At 39.7% G+C, this 17134-nt stretch overlaps 1 protein-coding gene across 7 annotated transcripts in view; it reads right to left on the minus strand.

Annotated features, from left to right (window-relative positions):
* The window catches only part of NETO1 (neuropilin and tolloid like 1), a 125995-nt gene extending 108999 nt beyond the window's left edge, over positions 1–16996 (minus strand). For all 7 annotated transcript variants that reach the window (XR_006821093.1, XM_046025798.1, XM_046025801.1 and 4 more), the window contains exons 1-4: positions 16614–16996; positions 14593–14646; positions 14222–14359; positions 8090–8338 (exon numbers count right to left, since the gene is read on the minus strand). Coding sequence is in view for 6 of the 7 variants with exons in the window: in XM_046025798.1 (XP_045881754.1) it covers positions 8090–8338; positions 14222–14359; positions 14593–14646; positions 16614–16641 (469 nt within the window). In the remaining variant the exon portion in view is untranslated. The remainder of the gene's footprint in view (positions 1–8089; positions 8339–14221; positions 14360–14592; positions 14647–16613) is intronic.
* Positions 16997–17134: the final 138 nt, after the last annotated feature.

Genomic DNA, 17134 nt, shown 5'->3' on the forward strand with positions numbered 1-17134 from the left:
AAGCTTTTCCTCTAAGATTAGGAGCAAGACAAGAATGCCCACTCTTGCCATTTTTATTCAACAGAGTGTTGGAAGTCTTAGCCTGAGCAAGAAATAAAAGGCTTCCAAATTAGAAAGGAAGAAGTGGAACTGTCACTACTGGAGGACAACATAATCCTAAATACAGAAAATACTAAAGACGCCACCAAAATCTATTAAATGAATGCAAATCAATAGCAAAAATCTGTTGTCTTTTTATACATGAACAGCAATCAGATTAAGAATCAAGAAAATCCTTAAATTAAGAAAACAACCCCATTTACAATTGCTTCAAAGAAAAAAAAAAGTCTGGCAATTAATTTATCCAAGGAGGTGAAAGTCCTATACACTGAAAACCACAAAACACTGGTGAAAGAAAATGAAGAAGACACAAATAATGGAAAGACATTCTGTGCTCATGGACTGTAATAATTTATATTGTTAAAATATCCATATTATCCAGAGTAACCTATAGATTCAATGCATTCTATATCAAAATCCCATTGGTATTTTCACAGAAATATAATGTTTTTTGCAGAAATAGAATAAATAATCCAAAAATTCACATGGACCACAAAAGGTCCTAAATACCAAAGAAATATTGAGAAATAAAAACAAAGTTGAAGGCATCGTTCTCCTTAATGTCAAACTACAATACAAAGCTATAATCAAAACAGCACAGCACGGCATCAGTCGAACAGAACAGAGAGCCCAGAAATAAATTCATGCATATATAGTCAACTAATTTATGACAGAGGCAAGAATATAATGGGAAAAAGACAGTGTCATCAATAAATGGTGTTGGGAAAACTGGACAGCCCACATAGAAAAGAATGCAACCGGACCACTACCTTATACCATACACAAAAATTAATTCAAAATGGATTAAAGACTTGAATATATGACCAGAAATCACACAACTTCATAGAATAAAACATAGGGAGTAAGCTCCTTGACATCATTCTTGGCAATATTTCTTTTGGCTCTGACCCTAAAGGCAATGGCAACAAGTGGAAAAATAAACAAATGGAAGTATATCACACTAAAAAGCTTCCGCATGGTAAAGTAAACCAACAACAAAATATTTAAAGAAATCATACAACTCATAAGTGACTCTTAATCTCACAAAACAAACTGAGGGTTGCTGGGGGGGGAGGTTGGGAGAGGGGGAGTGGGGTTATGGACTTGGGGAGGGTTGTGCTATGGTGAGTGCTGTGAAGTGTGTAAACCTGGCGATTCACAGACCTGTACCCCTGGGGATAAAAATACATTATATGTTTATTAAAAAATAAGAAATAAATAAAAATTTTTTTAAAAAAAGAAACCATAAAACTCAATAACAAAAACCAATCTGATTTTCTAAATGGGAAGAGGTTCTGCATAGACATTTTTCCAAAGACCTGTTAATGGCCACTAGGCACATGAAAAGATGTTCAACATCTCCCCATCAGGGGAAAATGCAAATCAAAACCACAAAGAGACCTTGGCTCAGGTCTCCAAGAATAGCTATCATCACAAAGACAAGAAATAACAACTGCTGGCAAGAATGCATAGGAAAGGGACCCCCTCATGTGCTGTTGGTAGGAATATAAATTGGCGGAGTCACCATGGAAAACAGGATGGAAGTTCCTTAAAAAATTAAAAATAGAGCTATGATATGATCTAGCAATTCCGCTCTGGGTATTTATTCAAAGAAAACAAGCCACTAATTTGAAAACAGATGCACCTCTATGTTCATTGCAGCCTTGTTTACAAAAGCCAAGATATGGAAACAATGTAAGTGTCCATCAGTGAACGATGGATGAAGAAGATGATACATACATGTGCATACATATATGTGTGTATACATATTATATGTAATACAAAGGGTTAATTCACTGATAACACATGCACACACACAATGGAATCCTACTCAGCCACAGAGAGAATGAAATCTTACCATTCGTGACAACATGGATGGATCCTAAGGGCACTCTGCTATGTGAAGCAAATCAGCCTTAGGAAGACCAGCGTTGTATGATTTCACATATGTGTGGAGTCCAAAAACCAAAACACATGAACAAACAAAACAAAACCCAAGTCATAGATGCAAAGAACAGTTTAGTGGTAGCCTGATCAAGGGAACTGGGGGGCAGGAGTGAAATTGGAGAAGTGGATCAAGAGGTACAAACTTCCAGTCATTAACAAATGAGTCCTGGGGGTGTGATGTACGGCATAGTGACTCTAATTAATGTATGGCATATTATTTATAACTTTATATGGTGATGGGGAAACTAGACTCATTGTGAACACTTCCCAGTGTATACAAATATCAAATCATTATGTTGTATATCTGAAACCAATGCAATGTTATTGTACCTCAATTATTAAAAGGAGAGAGAGAGAGAAAGAGGAAATGTGATGTTATTTCATACATTTTCTATCTGACAGCCTTTGCTGGGCTGAAGTTAGACCATTTGGGGTCTGCAGTGTAAAGATAATAGAAAGGCAACACATTCTATCTGATCTAAAGTCATTCAATTTTTTATTTATATGTGAAAAAGTAATCAAAGTCCATTCGATTTTAGCTTTTAAAACCCTTTATTTTTTCATCTTTTAAAGCAAAGTTCAAATTAAAATTTAGTTGTTAAAAAATGATATAGATAGGTAGATGTATGCATTTTTTTTCTTTCCTACCAGAGCAGGTATCACAACTCTGATTATGTAGAGAAGCAAGTGTAGGAACTTTCAATAGGGTGAATACTCACACATGCATTCACATTTCAAATACAAAGAAGAAAAGCACTGTGTGGGATAATTAAAGTAGCATGGAGTCCATGACAATATTTTACCTAAATAATATATTTATTTAATATGCATAGAAATATTTTTAGAACACTCGATTTAAATCACTGTGGTATATCACTTGCATGCCTTTGATGTCAATCAGCTTGGAGTCTAAATGGAAGCTAAGAATTGGGCAGAAGGTTCCTAAAACACTTTGAGCTCTCAGATGAAAGGTGCTGTTTAAGTACAAATAATCATAATTATCTCAATATATTTAACAACTCCACTCACTTGCATGGGGACACCTGACTCTGCCTCACCCGTTTGGTATTTTGAGGCATAACCCTTAAGTTGAATTTCTCTAATAGGGTATATATAACATTGTTTCATAAAACTAATTCAGAAAAAGAAATCGTCGAAAGAGGAAGATCATAAACATTATATGTTGGTGATTAGCAGAAAATGCCTCTACTAGGAAGAAAAGCACAAGGCTAGCAAAAGAGACTTGTTCCTAGAGACTGAAAGGATTACTTTCCCCAAGAGTAAAGCATCCTAGATATTTGTCTTCCTTAATATTGAATAAATCCCCTCATAATGCCACTGGACTGGGGGTACAGCAGGTGTTACATGTTTTCTCCCTCATTTATATTTTCCAGTGGTAAAGAAAATAGAGGCATATAGGGATCTGGCTGTAGGGGAGAATTATTTTCAATTTAAAAAGCATTCTCAGTTTGAGTAAAAAAGAAAATGTGGATTATAGACAAATGGTATTCTTCTCCTCCAAAATTCCTTTAAAGATTACTGACTACAGTATTTCTCTTTTTTGATTTTTTTAATCTTAAAGGCTTCTATTTACATAAGTCATACGAAAAATGTAGTATCCTTTTCAAAAGTGAAAGTATTACTGATAATGCTCATACCTTGTCACCATATCCCCATCTGGGCCCCTTTAATTCCTCCTCATTCTCCACCAACCCCTACCTAGCTGGGGTAACCGTTGTTCATTTCTCTGCAATGTATTTGATTTAAATATTTCTTTCTTTTTGTTTACATTGTTTATTTTTATTATTTCGAGTTAGCCTATTTTCTTTTATTTTTTATTGTGTTATGTTAATCGCCATACAATACATCATTGGTTTTTGATGCAGTGTTCCAAGATTCATCATTTACGTATAACACCCAATGCTTCATGCAATAAGTGCCCTCCCTTTTTTTAAGATAAAAAAAGGAGGGGGGGCTGGGTGGCTCAGTGGGTTAAAGCCTCTGCCTTTGGCTCAGGTCATGGTCTCAGGGTCCTGGGATCGAGCCCCACATTGGGCTCTCTGCTCAGTTAGGGAGCCTGCTTCCCCCTCTCTCTCTGCCTGCCTCTCTGCCTACTTGTGATCTCTGTCTGTCAAATAAGTAAATAAAATCTTTAAAAAAAAAAGATTAAAAAAGTCCTATGAAGATGAGAAAACAATATCATTTTACTACAATGAGCACTTTCTTATGTTTTCTTATTAACTGTGGGCTCCCAAATTGTCCATCATGTAACGTTTAACATTTTTGGTGATTCTGAATTCATCCCTCTTCTCCGAAGCGGGAGCACATAGTTGAGGAGCGCTCACAGCACAACTGTGTTTACAAAGGAAGAAGAGAGGTTCCCTTACAGGTCACCCTGGGGCCTCCCATCAGGGCTCTGGGTCCTCTGGTCCCTCTTCAGGCCCCACCCTTGTCCTTTGCTTCTGCATATCCCAAGGCAAGACCCAGCGAACTGCTCTCTGAGTCCTGCTCAACATCACAATTCTTACACCTGCCTGACTACAGCCCTGGGTGATTCACCGGCACACTGTGGTCCCGGGCATTGACACAGTATGCAAAGATAAGCAGAATCCGTGAAATAAAAAGTGTCCAGGGTGTCAGGAGAGAGAGGAGCTACCCCTTTAAGAGTGCTTCCACGGCATCTTTTCTGGCTCTGCCCTCCTACCCTGCACATCCACACAAGACCTCCAGTTCGCTAGCTCCCACCCACCATCGCCCCAGAACGCAGGTGCCCAGAATGAAAAGGTTGTTTTTTAAAGTTGTGTAGGAAGAAAAGCCAAAGAGACTCAAGTATTAAGAAATAGAAACAAATTTTGAGGCAAGAGTTGACATGAATTAGCATCCCGGTCAGGCAGGATGAAAGCAGAGACAGGACAGAGGAACTGACCCATGGCAGTGTGAGACGTAAGAGCACCCTTGAAAAAAAGGTCCAGGGCCACAGAGACAGATCATCATGAAACTTAACCGTGTGCTCGTCAACAGGCATCATGTAATTAGGCCTTAATATTTGGATCGCACACCCACCATGTAATCTTCTCAATATAAACTGGATACCCATGCCCGTATGTTTCCTTACAAGGAAAACTGAGCCGTGTGATTCCCAGAATTCTTACTGAAAGTGCCTGTAGGTTTACGAGCGTATATATATGTGTGTATGTGTGTGTGTGTCGATGCATACAAGTCTATAAGCATATTCAGTCTTTTTAGCTTGGCTGACGTCATTCGTTCTTAAAAGTGGGTATGTTCTCAGTATGCTGACTTCAGGTTTCTGAGGCTGTCAGTGAAGACCCAGGTTTCAGACTGGAGGAATCTCACAAACATAGTGAAGACCACCTGGCTTTCCCACTGTTGTCTCTGCTTTGAGATATTTTACGGCTTCCAACGCGAATAACAACAACCGCACACAGAGGCCTGGACCCATTCAAACAAACTAACAGGGAAAAATGACATCTTACAGGCATCTGTGTTGCACATCTGCCCCCCAAATCAGAGCGAGAACGGTTGTAATTTAAAGTCTCTGGGACACTTGTTCTCCCAGTAAACTATAACAAGGCCCCTCTGTTCTTAAGGAACATGTGATCAAATTAATAAAAATAATAGCAAGCAAGAGTTGAGATCTCATATGAAGTGAAAAATTCATAGACAGTCATTGGTTGGCAAACACGCAATCTTCGAACGCTCCAATGTGGTGGTCAATACCATCCCTATTTTATAAATTAAAATATGAGGCATAGAACATTAAGGATCATGTCCACAGTTTACAGCAAGCAAGAAATAAGAGAGCCGGTGTTGAGGCCAGATGTGTTCCAAAACTAGTGTTCCTCAGAACCGCGGTGGGGTCTAGCTCTGGAAGTGACCTGGTGGCAGGGGGCATCCCCCTCCAATGTGGGGTCCACTCGGACTGCACCTAGTGACAGCACCTGGTGTCACCACCTGGTGACAGCAACAGTGATTCGTGATTTAAATCATGAAGTTGACTTCATGAACTCTACCTTTTCAGTTTCCCCAAATCACTACCTGAAGCACATTCCCATATCAAAATTAAGCCCAAATTAAACTGAAGCCTGCCTGACTCCCTATTCCCTAAATGCTGTCTGAATTATTACTAATCCCTGCCCCCTTCCTCTTTCATTAACTAATTGGCTTCCTCAGTCCTGCCTCTTTATGAAATGAGTTGTAGATGATTGTGCCACTCAGGCAATGGCCTTGAGCCATGGAACATCAATGTTCGCAGTCATGGAAGTTTTACAAGTCTCTCTTTTATGGTCCTCCTCTTCCTTTGTACGCCAAGCCTACACCTCCCTGTGCCCTTAATTTACTCTAGTTTATCTAAATGGAAACAGAAGCCTCACTCAATCCATAATTCATCCTCAATTTCATGCCATCTTCTCCTCACGTTTCCTTCTGATTCAGTAGTTCCTGGCAATAAAATCTCCTTTCATATACAGATATAGTAAAGTGACTCTAAAGAAACAAGGTGCAAAGAACAGGGACCAGAGTGGTTTTTTCAAAACTTGGGAGACCACACTGAGCTCCAACATTTATGTTCTCTCTGGCAGAGCTAGAAATGTAGACAGCAATGCTTATGTTGATAAAGTTGACCCTACAACTTTATGCAACCTCAATTTTAAATCCTGGACATTATCCCCATGACTTCCAATATCAGGATGAAGATCTAACTTATAAAGGCCTAGAACTATCTTCAGGTCATGGTTATACTTGAAATTATCAGTCAAGGATAAAAAAAAACCACATTTCCATGTATAACTATAGCAACTAATAAAGTAATCTCAATGTTTGCAATTTTTCAGAACACATCAAGTTAGTTTAATCACCAATATGAAATAACCATGCCTTCTGTGAAAAATCCAATATTAACAAAGCATAATTAAAACCACAATACCTCTTAGCGATACTGTGAAAACATTCCTAATGTTTAAGGTTAATACATGTGATAGATTGATATATGACTTATTTAACATAAACCATGATATTGTAACCAAAGTCCTCATTAATCTTATATTATTTTTTTTTAATTTCAGTGCTTGAACTGAGCAGCTAAGCCCTGCTCTTACGTTACCTCCATCGTATGTAATAGAAACTTCAAAAAATTTTACATATACTACAATTTCATCTACTGCCTGTTATAACCTTAGTAAAGCAATATATACAGACTGGAAAAATATGTAATTACATATAAATAACATGGTTTATGTAAAGTTGAGTCATCTTTCCATTAAAAAAATGACTTCACTTCATCAAATCTCAAATCGCTTCAGCCTGATGTTGCAATTTAAAAATGTGATAACCAATTTTTATTGTAACAAATGGCAACTCATCATCAAGTAAGCCAGTCGACATCATAGACCCTTTTTTTAATATTAGCAAGTTAAAAGGAAAATTGACATAGAATGCATAATTGTATAATGACAAATAATGTCTGTAGACTTTGCAAATGAATATTTGGCTGCTATGGGTCTCAGTTTTGCTTTGATCAGAACTCTCAGGAATTTGCATTTCTAAAAAGGGATTAGACTGCTTTATAGTAAGATCCATTTGCTTTAAAAATCATAATTTTCAGAACAAAAGAATTTTTTATTCAAGTTCTCCAAAGATCATTTTGATGGATACATTTTACAATACTACAATTGCCTTTTCAAGTTTATAGGGATTCAATGTATACTGTAATTAGTTTCTTTATTACAGACCGCCTCTCAAATTACACATTTCAGCATAATGGAAGTCCATTTAATTAACTGTACTCCTGATGATCATGAAGACCCCTGAGTCATTACACTCACCTCTAGTGGAGGCTAAATTTTAAGGAAAACTTATTTTGCTTTCAGAATTTATGAAATGAAAAGAGAAAGCACTGTAGGTGTGATTTTAAATAGAGCTAGAACACTTGAGAAAATATTAAGTTGTCTTATGAAAGTTCTTCTACTTTGACAACAGACAACTAAGGAAGAAAAAACATAGGAAAATAAACCAAACCCTCACTTACCAGGTGTGAAATTGTATCGAGCTGAAAATCCCATAGATTCCAGCTCTCCATCAGCGAAAAATTTAATCCACAGAAATCTTCCACTGGACTTTATTACAGGTGGATTTTGTTGTCCACAAAAACGTCCAATTATTGGAGAAAATCCAAAAGGTCCATCCCGAACTTCAATGTGATCAAATTTGCACTCCCAAGACGGTTCAATAGAGTACTTTTCATCAAAGTAAAGTTCAATGCACTGTCTTGGGGCAGCTGAAAAAAAGGGAAGACTATGTCCAGAAGACCGTTTTTCAATCTTTAGGTAGATACTTGTAATTCTACTTCAGATTGTACCTGTACATCTATCAAACTTTGAGCATGACTTGCGTAGAAGAGCAAAGCAAGTCTGTAGTACAGAGCATTCTAAGGGATAACATTCCACAAGAATGTCTCGGGGATGCTCCTTAAAACTGGTGATGTTGCACAAAAGATTTTCAGATATAAAATGACTGTTTCAGTGTCTAACACAGACCTCATAAATCACAGAATTTTTTGTGAAAGACCACTAGTGTCAGGTTTAGAATGTAAAAGACATCTTTCTGTCACTTTGCTCATATCTTCTTAGGTGTCCAGTTTTAAGGTCAAAAGCCACTTACAAGTTGTTAAGCATAGAGTTACCCAAACATTCGAAGACTCGCAGTCAGACGTCTTGATTAGACCCAAGATCATATACGAGGATATTAAGAAGAATTTTTCTAGTACACAAATCTCACTACGTCACCCTCAGGTTTAAACTTAGCAACTCCCTATCAGCTACAGGAAAATGATCGATGCACTTGACACCGCAGGACCCTTGAGGGTATCCTACTCCTCAGACTTCCAGGGTCTACCTACTCCAAACACAGCCCAAGTTCTGGCCACTGCAGAAACACTGTTTTCTAACGCAGTGTGCTCTTTCGGGCTCTCACATATTTTAGCACTTTCTGGAGTATCTACCTCCAATTTGCTGACTCCTGTTTATGCAGGAAAACCTTGTTTACAAGAACCACCCCTCTGAATCTACTCACTAAGGACAAATGTATTCACCTTCTTAATTCAGCACTCAGCACAGTACTTGTCGTTGAGGATTTCTCAAAAAAAAAAAAAGGAAAAGGAAAAAAAAATCTCTGTTGGGTGAATAGTAAATGAGGTTATCTTCATAAATGTGTTTTGGAGCTCTGCACAGCATCAGGGAGAGCCTCAGAGGGCTCGAAGCTCTACAGACCTCCACACTGGATGCACTTGCTAGCGCCCTGCCATGTCTCCCTTGTCCTGTCCAAAACAGCTCAAAATCCTGGCACTCCAGACTGGTATTCAGCCAGAATACCCCAGAATAGCCATAACAGTGGTTGAAATATCCGTACACATTTATCCTAGTTAGTGAACAGCTGTTGCCTTGAGTCCTTTGGTGCTCTCCTGCCGTGTAGCCCTCTTCAGGGACAAACACCCTCCAGAAACTTGTAAGTTATGACCCGGTGCGGCATGGCCTGCTCCCCATGTGGTCAGTAATCATTCTGAATGACTGCCGTCCGCACCACACCAGTTCTTAAATGTGTATTGAATATCACCCTTGATGGCTTTAACACGAAAGCCTTGCGTGCATGGATGTCAAACATTTAGAGGAAATTGAGATACATGATGAATTGGAAATGAGAGACGTACAGAATAATCGAAGCTCATTTGGTTAAAGGTCAATGCATGTGACAAGACTATTTTAGGGAATATTTTTAATCTCTAAAAATGTTTGTAACTCTTTGGACATTGTAAAAGAGACATTTATTACTCTTCAAAAAAAACCAGGGATGGTTTTACCTACCACTACGGTATATTCATGAAGGTCAACAATTGTAGTATTACCATATTGATAGATTTGATGAAGTTTCAATAATTTTTTTAAAAATATCTGTAATTTGGAAAGTATCCTAAGAAATTACTTGGAAAACCATGTGTTTTCCCCCCCTTGAGATTATTTGTCCAGCAACAAAAAGGCAAAGGCTAAAGAAACTGGACCTCCTGATGTAGTAGAATTCAGTACATCATTTGTATGCATTAGTATCTTATAGCCTGTGCCTGTTTATCTGCTCATCGGCAAACCAGTATGGTAAGTTTTATACGGAAATAAGCTATTTCAGAATGTAGGATATTTCTTTCAGATGTAAATAATGTATGGCTAGGGAGCAATAAAGCAGTGAGAACAACTGTGCTACTTTACTTACAACTCTAGGAAGCAACATCCATTCATCTATTTTTCCCTATTAGGAAAGGCACGGCCATCGGACATGAACTCATGTATGCATACCTTCATTTTCACTGTTGCTTAAGTTCTGCCCAACGTGGATGAACAAACCTCCCAGTGTTCCTTTACAATATATACTATCACCGTGGCCTTGGGCAGGCCACACTTACATGGACTGCTCATCTTCCTCTGGTCAGCATGTTGAAGTTAACGACACACATTCATATACAAAATTCCACTAACTGAATTTTCAAAGGCAATAAAATAGGGTTTTATAAGTGAGCATGTCATGTGGTTGTTGTAATTCAAAAAAAGTGATTATAGTACCTGGAAGGCATTGGAAGCTCTCAAGGTTCAGCTCCTTACACTTAACGCTTTCCTTCCCTTCGAATCTCTCAATTCACAGTGGCCTTTCACGTCCACGTTTTCTCTAAGTCGTCTGGTATCTGATTCTGACGTTCCTTTTTGAGAGGTCTTACCCTCCTAACCTGTCCGTGTGCATACTGAAGACCTGAGTACGTTCACCTGAAAACTGCACATTGCTACAGAACATTGCCCCCTCTCTGAGGGAGTTTTAGGACAACCCAAAACCACGAAAGGGATCTTCCTTTCTGTGACCTCCACTGTTCATCAGAACCTGTCCTAACTCAAGAAACTTGACCAATGATTTAGACCATTTTTGGATTTTACATTCACCTTTTTCTACAGAAGAGGCTACTCTTTTCAAAATTAAACATGACAATTTGCCCCCATGAAAGCAGAAAAGACAAAAAGGCAAAGAAAGTAACTGCCTTCCAACAGTGGGTCCATCAACACCCACCCCCACCATGCCTCCACTGGCTGTGAGCCAGTTCCCACCTCCACTGGGGCAATGAGTGCACACGTCTGGAAGTTACTATCAGCTTCTCAGTGGCCTCATGCAATAGATGTGTTTGCTGTTACCTTACTTCTCTTTGCTGTAATAGCTGGTGTTTTGGCTATTCCCTTCCTGCTGAAATGCCTCCTCCATTATGTGCTGGGGCATCTTTTACCTGACCTCTAGTCCACCTCTGTGGTTCGTCCTTCACAGTCCCTGTTACCTTCTCCTTACTCTCCCATCCCTTACCTGCTGTTTTGCAGAAACCCATTTTATGTCTTCTTTCCACTATTTCTAGACCAGAGTTCTGGGTACCACTGGCATCCCAATGGATGTATATATTACAATGTAATGATGCCTGCAGCTCCATCAAAGACAAATTAAACCAGACTTCTTGGGGACAGACCCAGGGATCTGTATTTTTTGAAAGATTTATAAAATAGTGCTCCAAATATTCTCTCTGGATAATTTTATTCATACCAAGAGCCTCAACAACAATCCATATTTATGACCTATAAATATCTATTTTCAGCCCAGAGCTCTCCAGTGAGCTAAAGACTCACATATCCAATTTCTTTACGTGACATCTCTATAAACACCAAAGCGGAATTCATTATTTTTCCTTTAAACCCTATTTCTCCACCCATATTCTTTACCTGGCATGGAAATTCCATCTATATGTCACCAAGAATCATGTCGGGATTTCCTGTCTCTCCTGCCTACATCCAGGCACTTGTGACTCGGTTTCCTCAAGACCTCTTATCTCTCCCTTTGACCCACAGCCAATGTTACTTCTGTTGTTCAAGCTCTTACTACACTAGCTCTTACTTGTAAGAGCTATGGTTTACGTGGTCCTTCACAATAGTCTCTGCTTATACTTTTCCTTCCGTCACCTCACCGAAATAGCAGCTTATTATTTTTCCACTTAAATTATTTCAGTGGCATCCCGTTGTCTATGATACCAAGTTCAAACTTTCATAGCTGGACCAGACGGATTGCCAGTTCTCCTTTATCTGAAACGGTCGACCTCTTGGGCCTCCTTGCTTCTCCCTCTCCTCACACCACGCAGAAGCTACACCTGGGTCCAGACCACGCCGTATCTTGAGCTTTTGCACAGGCCATTCCGAATAGAGAATTACCTCCCTGAAGTTTTTCAAAACTGAGTGAAATCATCTCCTTCTTCTCGTAAGCTCCTCTCCTCTCTGCTCCAAACACTGCTAATTTGGGGGTCCCTTTAGACTGTTTACTGAATGGGGCATAGTCCCCAGACCACATTTTAAGTTCCACAGGCAAGTATCATGGTTGTTTTGTTAAAGGCTCTCTAAACTATACCCAGAAGAGTGGCTATTCCTTAGTAATTGTTCAATAAATATTGGTTAAATAAATGTATGGAAGAAAACAATGGCTAGAATGAAGTATTTCAAAAAGAGTGCAGAAGTATGATTAATAGTAACAGAAAGTTCTACTAACGTCTCAACTTTATGTTTAGTCCTTGACATAACTGAGAACGAATGTAGATATGTGCATGATGTGAGAATAAAATGCTAGTGCTGCTTTTCAATTCTAAATAACAATAAACATGGAAACACAATTAATATACAAAGATCTGCTTCTGAATTAATCCTTTAAATGAGAGAACTAGTTGATTTTATTCTTTTTAATAATTCTGTTTAAAAATACTGTTGCTTCAAAACACGAATCATGTGAGTTTAAGCAAGACATTTAACCTCCCTGTGTCTGCTTCCTTGTCATAAAATGAGGACAACAAAAAGTACCTACCACCTATGTTTAAATGTTTTAATATATGTTAAGATCTTTGAACGTTTTATGCATATACACACAGATATACATATCGGTATATGTATATCTGATAGGTACCATTAACTTGGTGAAGAGAACAACTGAGTTTAACCCAGAATTTCCATATTTCAATTTCCTTTTCTATCAATCACATGAGGAATAAAACTGCAGAGCTCATATTTCTCAGTTTTCTCTTTTAATTATCAGAGTTTATGCTTTTTTTCTCCTTCTTATAGTGCAGTATATCTTCGCTAAAAGTTCACCCTCAAACACAGAAAGGAGAGAAGTAATATCCTTAGCTTAAAAGTTATAAAAAGAAAAAAAGAAACATTGTTAAATAGGAATTTTTGAAATCAGTTAAACAGAAAGCCTTTTCCTTTCCAAGATCTACCATATGAACACGCCCCTCATTTAGATATAAACACTGAGTATACACTGTCTTTTTCATTAAGTTGATCCAATCTGTCTATGCATGTAGGGTACAGAGAAGGGTTGCATGTTTGGGGCTTTTAGGTATTAACATTTATAATATTGAAATCTTCATCACTAGATGAAATGATCAATCATTTTAGAAAGCTGTTACTTAATCGAGTGCTGTTTACAAGGGTAATGGAAATTGGAAATGTTTAAAGGGAAATGAACCTCTTTTTCAGAACTATTTATCTTTTGAGTTAGGAAAGAAAATGATGAAAAGAAGCATCATAATTTGGAATTCTGACTTTGGCATTAAAGGATGATAATGCCACTTGTTAACATAAATTAAGGCAACTATCATTCAGACTCTTTGGAAACATGATTATAGATTGATTTTTGACATTAATATCTATTTTTGTACTTTATATTGTTAAAGAAAAATAACAAATGTATAGGCTTTTATACTAACTGGTAACCAATAAAATACTAGTTTCTAAAATTGTTATACATTAGGTAATATTATCCCAACTATGCGTCTATTCCAATTAATTAAGAATTCTAAATCAATTGTTAACTGCCAAATAAACTGTTTGCTTTTATTTGCCAGAATTTACTTACTCAAAACCCATTGCTAATAATTTCAATAATTAGTTTGATCCCAAATTTTACAGTTATTTGATTCACTAAGAGATATTTCTGTGTATGGTCTCTAAAACCAATTTTTTAATATATACGCATACTGTCCATCAAAATCAGTGATGGCCAGGTTTGGCTTGGCGCTCTCTCCAGCCCAGGCTGTCTCGCCCCTTACCTTCTATGATGTAGATGCACTCTCTGTCAGGAGGGTACTTGCTGGGGTAGTTGGGAGAGGTAAAGATACCTCCCTCTGCATGTTTTGTCCAAGTTCCACACTGCACTGACTTCTGAGTTTCTGAGGTGGCTTGCTTTTCTGTAAAAAATAAAAACAAGTGCCATCATCCAATTTTCTATAAGACTAAAAATAGAGAGGACATTCTTATAATATCCATTAGTAAATTAATTTTGAAATGTCGTCTTAGTCAAAATCAATCAATTATACACACTATACAATGTTCAGATATTCTGGAATATTAAGAATATGGGGAAAATAGGAAAATGTAAATAATTAGAGGTCTTTCACTGCATTTTCCCAAAGAAACACACCTGTTCCTTTCTTGGTTGCCCCAGACAAATGGAAGATGATTAAACTTGCTACAACTGAAACAGAAAAGAAAAATTAGAAAGAGATCATATTAATATACACCAAAATGATCACATTCTATAACAACATAAAGATAAGATAATATCAAAGCAGATTCACGGTATTATTGTTAGCTGTTCCAAGTTAACTCAGAATGTGCCAAAACTGGTTAAAAATGTACAAATCAGGAAAATTTAGAAATCCCTTCAGGAAGTAACACAAGTTAAGGATGAATGATTCCCCAGAACTGCAAATGTGAACCTCAAGACTTCAGAGGTAATGCTGTAATTTACTCAAGCACATTACAGTAGCACTTCAGGACCTGTATTGTTTCTAACTGCCCACAGGGAATGGCTTTGCTAGCAAAGAAGAGAAAGAGTGAACCAAATGAAAGGCGGAAAAGGCAAACAGTGAGGAAGGGCTCTGTGACTGACCCCAAGGCACTGCCAGTGTTGATGTATTTGAGAAAATAAATACTAGGGCAAATCTTATGGCAGGTGGGGGAGGGGAACAGGAGAAAAACACAAATGTGGATTGAGGGCATTAAGCAGTTTTACAAAAATGTTTCTTATAAAAAAGGACTATACCACCAAGTAACCCCTGTCCTCAGCACTTCCTAAGCTATGCAATTAAATTCTTCTAACCTTAACTTTGACTTAATATTCAGTATTATAGAAACGAGCATTTTACTGAGCCAGTTTTTCAGTATCAAAAAAAGACCCCATCTCTAACAAGAGTGAATCCGCAAAGACCATTGCAACCCAAACTTCTGCTTGACTTTTGTACCTTGATTTACACACCATGTTTATAAAACCTGAAACTAGAAGAGTAATGCAACAATCTAGTCTTCATAATTACTGGTTTTTCCTCTTCTACTTTATCTCTTATTTATTTTGTTGCCTATTCCCTAAAAGCTCTAACTTCCATTGGGTATATAATCATAATTCCACTTAAAATTAACTTGGGAAAGGGAAGGTATAATTTGCAATGATTTCCTCAACCGAAGCTCACGGCAGGAGCTTATAAATCTATGCTTTTAGGTTATTCCAAGAAGAGAACGTGGGCTTTTATACTGGCATTTGAGAGAGTATATCAGTTATATTACTTCCTAATCTTGCCTGATCATTCGCTTTTAGATTAAAACATTAACTGTTGTCGTCTGTGTCTAAACAGAAAAAAGAAATCTTATTTTAATTTGCCGGGATTCTAGACACACACAAACACACAGGTACAGGGCCATCATTACCAGGACGTACTCGCGGTGTTGTCTTTACTCTGCTTTTCCTGTTTTGATGGAATCACACGGTGGAACAAGTACTATGACTAACACATCCACAAACCGGTCTTTTAACTGCGTGGTACAGGATTAACACTGGAATCCTAGCTTTTTAATGTGGAATTTCCACCACACATTTTCTTACACTGCCTTTTACTTGAAGACTTCTGAAGCCATTTTCCTCTCAACCGCACGCGCTTCCGCACACCCATAAAGCAACACTAAAGGTCTTCGGGCCACAGAGTTGAGGCTGGCCCGCGCCCTCCCCACAAGCGTTGCGTTCAGGTGCGCCCTAAACTCCCTCCTGGAGGGAAAACAGGAGCCCGCGGAAGCCCCCGGAAAAGGGCTATTCTCTGCAGCCCACAGACTGCCGGCCCCGAGCTCTCCTCCTTTCCACCTGCGCCCTCACCCGGGCCCACTCCCAGGCGCTCCCGCACGTGCTCGCCTCCGCCCCCAGGACGTTCCTGCGGACCCAAAGGATGCTGTCCCCCGCGGCTTCTGAGCCCCAGCGACCACGGACCGGGCGCCGCCCCCACGCCTCGACCGATTATGCTGCAGCCCAGAAAGTTTACAGGTGCCCGGACTCGCGGGGACTGCGGGGTCCGGTTGGAGCGCGGCGGCGAGGCTTTCCCCTGCGCGTTCGGCCACGAGGGAGGAGAGAGGGAGGAGGGACCGCAAGTGGACCCGCGCGGCGGGAAAGGTACTCACTGTGAAACAAACTGCGTCCATAGATCATGTCTGTTCCTTACACCAGAGGCTCCGATCTCCACTAATTCCATTTAGAGCCGGGAAGACTTCCAGTGGTGGGGAGAGGACGGAATCGGGGGTTGTAAATGTGCAAACCAGGAACCAAATGCAGGGGGGAGACAGCGGGGGGAAAGAGCGATCCGAGCCCACACAGCAGCAAGATCCGAATTCTGGCGTCCTCCGCCCCTGGCTCGCGCTCGCTCTCGCTCGCTCTCTCACCGCCGCGAAGCCAGCATCCCCACCATGACGCTCGCCTCACACCCGGGCGCGGATCGCCACCATCAGCACCGCGGGCGGCAGCACCCTCCTCCTTTGCATCATCGCCGCCGCCGCAGCTGTCAGGAGGACGCGCGGGCAGTCTGAGCGCGGGCGGCGGCGGGCGCGGGGCGAGCCCCGGGGCGCCCGGACCGGGGCCGGGGCCGGGGCTGGCGGCGGGCGCGGCGAGGCGGGGGCCAGTCCAGACCGACGGCAGCGACGGGGCG

Source organism: Meles meles, chromosome 12, assembly GCF_922984935.1.
Source record: "Meles meles chromosome 12, mMelMel3.1 paternal haplotype, whole genome shotgun sequence".
NCBI classification, from domain to species: domain Eukaryota; kingdom Metazoa; phylum Chordata; class Mammalia; order Carnivora; family Mustelidae; genus Meles; species Meles meles.